Genomic DNA, 10,467 nt, shown 5'->3' with positions numbered 1-10,467 from the left:
TCGCCCCCTTGTACATTTTGCACAAAAAAACCCTGTTTTCTTTTTCAAGCCCAGTTTTGCTGTATAAATTAGTTTGCAAAAGGGCACCTCGCTTTTCTCTCTCTCCCCCTCCCCCAGCCCTTGGCGGAGGTAGTGGGGATTCAAGGAGAGGAGCATAGGTAGCTCTAAAGAATTGGCAAGGGTGGTGTTTTTAGATAATGGGGCTGTAGGGTGGGCGGAGGAAAGGGGTCAGGGGGGAGGAGAGCCAGCTTAGGAGGGAAAATTCAACAGTTTGTATGTGGTGGAGATGAGTAGGGACTGGAAGACTTCAGGAAGGCCGTTTCCCACTTAACGTCTTAGACTTTTTCTTTTCAAAGAAACCCTTTTGCGGTTAGCTGTGGATTGGGGGGCGGAAGCGACTTCTTTTAAGAAGCATTGGTGTATTCACGATCTACTACGACCACAATTTGTTGTGCATGTTGTATGCTTTCTTTCTTTCTTTCTTTCTTTCTTTCTTTTTTACCCTTAAATAAAAGGAAAGAAATTAAACTATCTGTTTCGTTTGATTCTTCCATTCCTTCCCGCCCCCGCAAAATAAAAAAATAAAAATCAGCCCCATTTTTGTCTACATTCAAAATATTTGTGTCGAAACCCCAGGACCAAAATTAGTTGAAAATGCAAATTGAGAATGGATGTATTGACTTCAGGAATTGTCCATTTATTTGTCAGGTTTTGAAAAGTGTATTGTAAGTGGGGGTTAAATTCACTGGTGAGCGCCCCCCCCCTGCAAGTTCATTGCTGAATGTCAACTGGCTTTGCTGTCTGATATCTATGGATCTAAATGTGTACCTGATTGTCTCTACAACACCTACTTAGTAGTCTAAGATTGTAGATAAATGCATTTCTCTCTCCCCCCATGGGTTTTTATTACAATTTGTGGTGCAATCCTACATACACCTACTCAGAATTCTCAGTGAATTCAATGAGATTTACTTCCAGGTAAGCATATACTGTATAAGAGAGCAGCCTAAATGGTGTTTAGGTCTGGGAAGAGTATTCTTATGGACACAACGCCAAAAAGGAGCAGAAAGTCTGTGAGTTCCATTTCCATGATCTGCAGCAGCATTCTGCCCCCATTGTGTCCATCAACTCCCAATGATTTCAATAAGTGTTATTGCCAAAGCAAACGCTTTGAGGACTGACATCTGTAGGATAATCTTGAGCAACCTATTTTAATCAGTTTCATCTGTATTAAAGGAAAGGCGCTACATCAATTTATACCAATAAATTATTCTGCCGGCTTTTTTATGGTCTGCCTAGGGCATATACACAAGGCCACACATTTTTCATTGGGAGTAACTGGCAGTGACAACATTTGGTATCATCACTCCACCCACCGATGATCCTGAAAGGGGGAGGAGGAGGCGAGTTCTTTGCCACCCGAGGAGTTACACACCAAAGGGTGGTTTCAAGAGTTGGGCTTGGAGCCCTGGTTTTGTGGCATGCAGGACTCAGTCTTGGGGTTGCTCTGCGGGGGGTGGTGTGGTGTGAAAGTTTGCTACTGTTGCTTGGCTACAAGCCTTATAAACACACACACACAACCATAAATGCTCTAGCTTGGAAGTCTTGCTGGTCTCAGTGGAACGTCTTTCCAACTGAGGATGCTTAAAATGTAGATTTACTTGGGAGCAGTAAGAGTAATTCTACAGTAAAAGAACTAGGTGGGAAAACTACACCACTTCAAACTGCATATGGGGAATTGCATTTTAAAATGCTCCCTCATTTAAGATAGATACACTCCCTGTATGTAGAAATCTAGCACGTCAGGAATATGTGCTAGTTCACTGCAGGCAGGGTTTTGTTTTAAACTTTTTTGGGGGGGGCAGGAGCATTTAATAAAAATGATCCACACCCCCCCTGCAGTTTGAAAAGCTACTGTCCAGAACCCTGCCACCTCAGTCTACCCACTGAAGAAAGAAGATTCCTCCCTGAGAAACCTCGCTGAGTTCACAACATTCGATTTAAGTGATGGCCATCAGCTGGACTTAACTGAAACTAGGGTCCTTTAAGGCCCAGTCAAGGGATCTGCTCCCCCCCTTCCCCCCTTTTTAACACGAGGGCTCACATTCGAAAGTTGCCAAGGACTTCGTGCTGTATGTGCAGAGTGCATTTTCTCCCACCCCCAGGAAACACAAGCCCCTCCTCCACGCACCCCAGTTCTGAGGATGGGATTGGCCGAAAGGTTCCCAAATCAAATGACGTGACCGGCAGGCGAGCTGCTTGCCCCTAGAAAGCCAACGCCCCCCCCCCCATCAACACCGACTCCCGCCTGCTCCTCTTGCAGGGTGTGGGGGACCACAGTAGGCTGGGGCAGAAGGAAGGAAGAGGCAGGAGGTAACCCTTCCGATTTGCAGGGCGCATCTAAAGGGTTTCAACACAAATACTTTTTGTTTGTTTGTTTCTTTAAGATAGAGCGAGAGCTCACCAACACAACCAACAAACCGATCCACCCCACCCAGCCACCCCCGCCACGTCCCAGTTGTCTGTTAACTCCCACCCCCCACCCGATCTGGCCCCTCCTCATCACAGATGGGTCAGTTTGGGCGCCTCTTGGATTCTACCCTGAGTCGAAGCGTGGTGGGTGGAAAGGTCTGTGTAAGTCGGGTGGGACTCGCAAGGTCCATGGTGCTGGTTGGAGCCCATTTGAGGGGGGCCCCCGTTGTACTCCATGCTGGCTGGCTGGTGATGCTGGAGGGGGTTCAGCCCGTATAGCGACGGGGCGGAGTTGGGCATGGAGTCCACGTAGTTCCCGCCCACGTACACGGGGCTGCCTTGCATATTGGGGGGCCCGTATCCGCCTCCCCCATTACCCTGTAAGACGTGCGGGTCGTACTCCGGCGGCGCCGTGTTGGCGTACTTCTGTTGGGTGGGGCAGCTTTTGATGGGGTTTTGGTAGGCAGTGGGCATGGCGTAGGCATTCTGGTGGGGTTTGCTGAAGGAGGGCGGAGACGGGGCGTCGTAGTTCGAGGTCATGGGGTGCAGGGCGCCCAGGAAGCCCGCCGAGGACTGCATGGCTTGCGGGGGGCTCCCCGTCGGGGATGGGCCCCCGGATGAAGAGCCCAAACCTTTCGACTTCTGATCCTTCTTGTACTTCATTCTCCGGTTCTGGAACCAGATCTTGATCTGCCTCTCGCTGAGGTTCAACAAGTTTGCCATCTCCACCCGTCGGGGCCGGCACAGGTATCGGTTGAAATGGAATTCCTTCTCCAGCTCGACGAGCTGGGCGCTGGTGTAGGCCGTGCGGGCTCTCTTGGAAGCCGAGTTGCCCGGAGGGCTTTTCTCGCCGCTGCAGCTTTCTGGAGAGGAGGTCGGGAAATGAAATCAGAGATAATTACTTACATGCAGAAAATTGAATGCACAGGCCTCTTAATAAATCCTCCAACAGGCGAGAAGACTTGCAGCCTCCCCTCCTCCTTCCATTTCCCCCACTCCATAATCATGTCATTTATTAAGAGTTCTGTTCTCCAAAGCTGCCCCCTCGCTTTATGAAAATTTGATCATGTCATGCAGAAAAGGAATCCGAGGCTATTTATTTGGGAGTCGATTATTTTGAAGCAGACCCTTTCAAAGGAAATTACGCCTGGCAAGTGGGCAGTGTTTGGAAAGCAAAATTAATCAGGCGCTCCTGTACACAGGCCTGCAGTGTCCGTGTCCTTGTTATTCTGCGTGATTTAAACAAGCCCACAAAGGCACATGCACCCTTCTACATACGTGTGTAAAGCACAAATGTCAGTATATGCTTACCAATAAGCTTCTCTATCTCTCTTACACACACACACACACACACACTATGCTCAGTCTAGTGGGCAGGTCTCTGGTGCAAGCTTTCTTTCACTGCAATGGAGGTCTGTGAACTGCCTGCTGGGTTGTGCTCCGTGTGTTCCTACAACCAAAACTGAAATTTGGAACCACTTTCCTACGCCAAACATTGGATAAATAACAGAGTGCCTCTGAGCATGTGCAGAGGGCCTTTTTCCATCACTAACTAAAACCAACTTCTACACATCAGAGTTGGGGGGATTAAAAGCTTTCAGGGGCAGGATTCATCCTTTTCATATAGACCAGAATCCCAATACATCTCCTTTTTAAAAGGGAAACGCATTCCTGGGAGGGGGGAGTTTTGCATCTGAGTCCACTGCTGTGGATTGCAGCCTAACTGAAGGAAGTAAAATCAAGTGTAAATCAGTGGAGCACAGGCCTAGTTCAATGTAGTGGTAGAGTCTTGATGTAATGCAACTACATCAACTTTTGCAACTGCAGACTGCAGTTTGGAGTGCCATTTATGGTTAATTGCCTTCAAGGAAACTCACTACAGTGGTGCCTCGGTTTAAGAACTTAATTCGTTCCGGAGGTCCATTCTTAACCTGGAACTGTTCTTAACCTGAGGTACTACTTTAGCTAATGGGGCCTCCCACTGCCGCTGCGCAATTTCTGTTCTCATCCTGAAGCAAAGTTCTTAACCCAAGGTACTATTTCTGAGTTAGCAGAATCTGTAACCTGAAGCGTCTGTAACCTGAAGCGTCTGTAATCCGAGGTACCACTGTACAGGAAAAAAATGTGTTGAAGGTTCTAGCCCATTCTGCCCATTACTATGCTAGTTCTTGGCATGCATGAAGATTATGTATGCAAACAGTTGCAAAAAAAATGTACAAAAATCACACATTTTCTGAAGTAGGGCAGTCCATTTTACTACCTCAGAAGTACCACCTCATTCTACTGCATGTGTACTTTTCAACTTTTTTTTGAGAGAACTGCATATAAGATAAATATACCCAAAGATGTCTGTATCTGTTATTTATGTGTGTGTGTTCCTGTACCTCTAAGATATATCTACATGCATGTATTGTGGTTCATTGCTCATTTAGCAACTTAGGTCTGTATTGACTACATGATGTTTGTGACATTCACAGGACTATAAATGTGGGATGCATTATTACTAGAGCAGTCAAGTACAACATTTCCCTGTTGCCTAGAATGGACTCACAGGGGAATGTGGCTCCAGACAGGGAGGACTTCCTGTCATACCTGCTCTGGAGCTTCCTCCCCCTGTGTGTGACCAGGTAGATGGGCGTGACCCTAGCTGACCAGATTAAAGGGCTGGTCACACAACCATCTCTCTCTTGGACTCTTACTTTCTTACTCTAGGACTCTCACTCTCCTGGCTCTTAGCCAGCGCATGACTCAAACGTCACATAGGATGTAGCCCACAAGCAGAAAGTCTGAGATGTAGCTCAGACTTATTTTTACTGTAACCACAAGATAAAGCCTGCCTTCAGATTACTGCTGTGAACTGGATGTGAGTAAAACTTTATTCTTACTTTTAAAGAAGACTGTGTTGTGTTGTTATTATTTTAAAAGGGAAATAAAGGAGACACATACCAGAAACAAGCCAGACTTGACGAGCCAGACTGGACTGCTTAATTAAAAGATTCTAACAAATCATCAACTGGCTTCTAATAAGTTGCAAAGGGAATGTTCTCTGCTGTTTATTCACTAGCATGATTGTAATATCAAAACAATATATCCTCTCCTACCTTCCTTAACATTCCCACAGTAAAGAATGCTAACAACTTTTTGAACATTGAGAAGAAATGTGGAAATGTAATATTTTAAGGGATATGTTTTATAAGTGGCAGAAAGATTCTTCTATCTTTTACAGTGGTACCTCAGGTTACAGACGCTTCAGGTTACAGACTCTGCTAACCCAGGGTCTGCTAACCCAGGGTCTGCTAACCTCGGGTTAAGAACTTTGCTTCAGGATGAGAACAGAAATCGTGCGGAGGCAGCAGGAGACCCTATTAGCTAAAGTGGTACCTCAGGTTAAGAACAGTTTCAGGTTAAGAATGGACCTCCAGAACGAATTAAGTTCTTAACCCGAGGTACCACTGTACTCGGAAGGGGAACAGTAGAAGCTGGGAGAAATTCATGTGTTCATCATCCAGTGATTGCAACATGGTGTATGAAACAATCTTTGTAGATCAGAAGCTGGGATTTCATATAATCTCATCAACGGTACTGTACTTCCTTAAGAAATGTGTTTTCACATTCAGGAGTAAGGCATGCAGTGATGTGTTATCAACTGGTGTGCATGCATGTGGGAATCAGTGAAACTTTGAATGCACTGTGATTTTAAAGAAAGTGGGCTGGATCCACACAAAGTTAGTTGCACAGAGAATGCAATCCTAAACTGGCCTACTCAGAAGAAAACCCTATTGAATTAAATGGGGCTTACTCCAAGGTAAGTGTGGTTAGTATTGCAGTCTTAGTTCTCATTGAAATCAATGGGAGAAGGTACTCACAACTTACCAAGCTCTTATTGATTTCCATGAGAAATGGGGCATTTACTTAGAACTCCTGAGCGCTTGTCTGTTTCCAGGTACCGTAAGTGCATTTCACAGTCAGAAACATCACTTATTTGCTTTGAATTGTTCTGTTTATCATTGGCAACTTGTCTAAGGCAGATCAGCTTCAGAATGCTTGATATCTGCTTGTCTCCTTAAATGCTTTTTCCTTCCGCACAGATGATATAGGCAAATTTCGTCAGCCCCAGAGCCACAGTATAAGATTTACTCATGAATAAAAAGAGGTTGTGAGTTTGCAAACTATGTAACAACCAAAACAATATAGCTTCTTTGTAGGCCCAAATTATACTTCAAATTGGCTGCAGCCTTAATTCAGGCACTAATTCAGTTCTGTGCATTTTGTGCAATGGCAACACTTTGTTTTATACAAATTGTGCACACAAATTGCATGGTATACACTGCACCCATTTCACTACTAGAGCATGTTATGCACAGGAACTTTGCATGGAAAACTGGTTAAGATAGTCCAATATAACAATTCCTTTTCACTCTGGAAGAGTGGACTGTGTGGTCCAGCATTCTCTTCTCACAGTTGTGGGATATCTAAAATAAGGCAGTCAAAACCAACAACTTCTGATTGCTAGAAAGGCACACAGACAGAGGAAGTTGGATCTCAGAGTCTACAGGAAATTCTCCCTGTGAGAGCCACTCCCAATGTGTCCAGCCAGGTAAAGGGGGACAACTTTCTCTCTCTCTCTCTCTCTGATCTCTGTTATCTGATCTCTTCCCTTTGATGCTTCATCAGTGACTAGGGATGTAAGACGTGCTGAGTCTGAATCACAGCTCAGATTCCAAGTCTAATCTAAACTATAATATATGTCTGTAGCTACATTTTAAGCCTGCCTCAAGACTGCTACTGTGAAACTGAGTGAGTAAATCTATCTTTACTTACTGTTTTGCATGTTTATTGTTTTAAGAAGAAGAAAGGGGGGAAATAACAGGAAATCCAGTCTGCAGTAAAGCATCCTGAATTACTTAAATTAAAAGGCTAAAGCTAGCTTCCTTATTTTTTGCTGACAAAGGGATGTACTCTGCCAAACTCACAAAGGATAATATCTAAGAAATATATCCTCTTTTATTTTCCATACTCATCCCTACAACAGTGGCCAGTCAGATTCCTGTGGGGAACTCACAAGCAGGACAAATGAATCAATTCCCAAATAAGAGCCATATCCTAAGTTTGCTTAGAAGTAGGTTCCACTGAAGTCACTCACACTTCTTTCCAAGTTAATATCCATAGAATTCTGACATATATATCCTAAGGATGGCATCCAGACTCATGCAGCTGTTTTGTCCTATATAAAACCTGCTGTCTTTAATACGTCTTTCATCAAAATATCAAGAGAGACAGAAAAAAAGCCATTTTGCCTGAGTATGGTATAACAGTAGCCTTTAGCACTGCAACAAATCAGTTACTCTCTGGCTGGTATTAGTGAGCATCCATGCTAAGCCAATGAGATATAAAATGGAGAACATCACACTTCTTGGGCTTTGATGAAAACACATTTTGTCAGGGATAAAAACCAGGCATTGAGCCAATGACAACCAGACTTTGCAAGGGACCGAGAGTAGGAAGGAGATGGCAGAGTCCTGAGGTGATGGAACAGACTGCAACACTTCAGCATGCAAGCCAGGGATCAGACTTTAGGTCAACAACAACAACAACAACAACTCATTGCAAGGAAGAAAGGAAGGCTAGAATCTTTCTCCTCCACCTGCTTTTAATTCTGTGCAGTTTTAAAAAAACAAGCGCAGAAAACCTTCCAAAATGTTCCTCCCACCTGTAGCCCAAAGTGGCACAACTCTATCTTCGCCACATCTCTCTGCTGCATATGTAGACTAGCCCTGAGTTCAGCAACTGGCATCCATGCGAGCCAATTTCACCTGGCATAGAAGCAGAGTGCTTTCGACCACAGCCTGGTTATCACTGTCACTTGGGTCAGACACTGTGTGTGGTGGTGGCAGTGGAACTAGCCCAGACTGGCTTTAATATCCAGATGACCCTTAAAGCCATGACCTTCTTTGAGAGACTGGAGACCCCATGCAACTTTCTGAGCTATGGACGCATGTAGGCAAAGCAAGTCTCCCTATCCCCTTTCTTTGCTCTTTTGCCTTCCTTGCACACTCCAGAAGCCCATTTCTCATACCACCAACACCTTAATCTACTGCTCCTCCTATTGCCTGCCACCCTCACCCCATCCCAGTCTAAGCCTTGAGGCCACTCCCCACTTCTACATCAACTTCCTCCTTCCGGTTCAGGTTCTTTAGCAGGCCTAGCACTGCTTTTTGGAGCCACCAATGTCTTGCTCCTCCTCTAGGTCTTTACCTACCCCTGGCTCTTTATATGCCAAGCAGGGACCTTTGCATAATCCCTGCCTTGGCAGTGGCTCACAGTAACCCATTTGGAGCCTACCATTATTATTATTATTATTATTATTATTATTATTATTATTATTATTTTGTGGCTCTTTGTACAGCTGCAATTAGTTGATGTGGACTCCGAGCCCCTCTCCTTCCAATGGGCCTTGCCCTTTGGATCGCATGCATCAACATATCCTTTCAGCACCCCCACCTTCCTCCAGATAGGAAGTTTTGGACACCGGCCTCCTTCCCTGTCCAGCCTGGCCCCGCTGCGCCCCTGCACCTGTGTGTGCGTGTGTGTCTTTTGCACATTGGTGGTGGATATTCCAAAAGCAGATACCTGCGCTGGGGGAGCTGTTTTTCTGCTTGGAGTTTTGCCTCGACTCTTTCATCCAGGGGAAAATCTGTTTGGCGAGAGCGGCGTTACTAGAGCCCAGGCTGGCTTTGCTGGGGGCGCTTTTGACCCCCCCAGGCTGGCTGTGGTTATTGCTGCTGCCGCCCCCGTTGCTGCTGCTGCTGCTGCTGCTGCTGCTGTTGATGGCGGTGATAGGATTGGGGGGTGGCGAGACGGGCGGGGGCGGGTGGTGCTCCTGAGGCAGGCTGGGGCGCATGCAGCTCCCGTTCAGGTCTTTCGTTTTGGCCAGAGGGGAGGCGTTGCCGAGGGACTGGAGGGTGCAGGCCGGCCTCTGGTAGTCGTGGTTCTCCACGTGAGCCGCAGGTTGGAAGGGTTGCGGCGGAGGGCCCTCGTAGCCGAACCCATTGGCTCCCTGGTAGGAGTAGCCCCCGAAGAGCGTGGAGGTGTCGTAGTAGGTTGTTTTCTGCATCGCTGGGGCTCCCCGAGGTTCTCGCGCGCTGCTACCAGGCTCAGGCTGACCCCCTCATGGAAGGACATTGGCACCCCCAAGGTCACGTGGTGAGGAGGCCTTCCCCGGTGTCTTTTGCAAGCTGACCTGAAAGGTTAGAAAGGCACACACAATAATACGGCACGGCCTATGAATCCATCTTGGTCATTGAAAAGCCTCGTGACATGAATAGCTCGGGCTGCTGCGCGCGAGGGGAGCGGACAGCAGATGCTGCCTGGGCGCGCCTCTCGGCGAGCCCCTTCTCCCCTGGAGCAGCCTCGCCAACTATTCCAGGACAAAACACACAGAGAAGGGGAAAGGGGCTCCTCATGCCCGCTTGGATCGCTAAAACTGACCCCTGAGCAGTATTGTCCTTTTGTTCTTTCCAATTGGGTTGGTATTGTTCAAGAACCATTGCTGAGATAGGGATAGAAATCTTCCAACGGGGGGAGAGAGGATTTCTTATAGGCCATTCAATCTAACTCTCTAAGGTGTTTCACATAGGTGCCTGCCTGCATACATAACATTGTCAATATCCACACACACATCCATACAGGAAGAAGTCGACATAGTTCGCCGCGCACCCCCACACGTAAGAAAGCAATAGAGTCTTGGCTTTCTCCACGCGAATCTCAAGCCCGTCAATTTCAGTGAGCGAAACCTCCAAAAAAAGGGGCCCGAGCAGAAATAAAACCCAGCTGGGAAGTAAAAGTCCCATCGGGGCTGACTCCCAGATAAGCAAAGTGCAAGTTAGAGATGTGAAGTCACTTGGTAGATCCATACTGGAAAGGTTTCTTCTGTACCGGTGGTATCATTTTTATATCTATCCACACACACAAACACATTGTGTGCATGCAGTTATC

General features: G+C 46.5%; 1 protein-coding gene across 8 annotated transcripts in view; it reads right to left on the bottom strand.

Annotated features, from left to right (window-relative positions):
• Positions 1-2,547: 2,547 nt before the first annotated feature.
• Positions 2,548-10,467, bottom strand: part of HOXB3 (homeobox B3) — an 84,466-nt gene continuing 76,546 nt past the window's right edge. For all 8 annotated transcript variants that reach the window (XM_080979436.1, XM_080979433.1, XM_080979439.1 and 5 more), the window contains 2 exons: positions 9,103-9,712; positions 2,548-3,335 (listed from right to left, as the gene is read on the bottom strand). In XM_080979436.1, coding sequence (XP_080835562.1) covers positions 2,563-3,335; positions 9,103-9,586 — 1,257 coding nt within the window. In that variant the 5' untranslated portion in view covers positions 9,587-9,712 and the 3' untranslated portion in view covers positions 2,548-2,562. The remainder of the gene's footprint in view (positions 3,336-9,102; positions 9,713-10,467) is intronic.

The sequence above is a fragment of the Podarcis pityusensis genome (assembly GCF_964106645.2).
Source record: "Podarcis pityusensis genome assembly, chromosome: 13".
NCBI classification, from domain to species: domain Eukaryota; kingdom Metazoa; phylum Chordata; class Lepidosauria; order Squamata; family Lacertidae; genus Podarcis; species Podarcis pityusensis.
The sequence above is the reverse complement of the archived record's forward strand: the minus strand, read 5'-3'. Positions and strand labels throughout refer to the sequence as shown.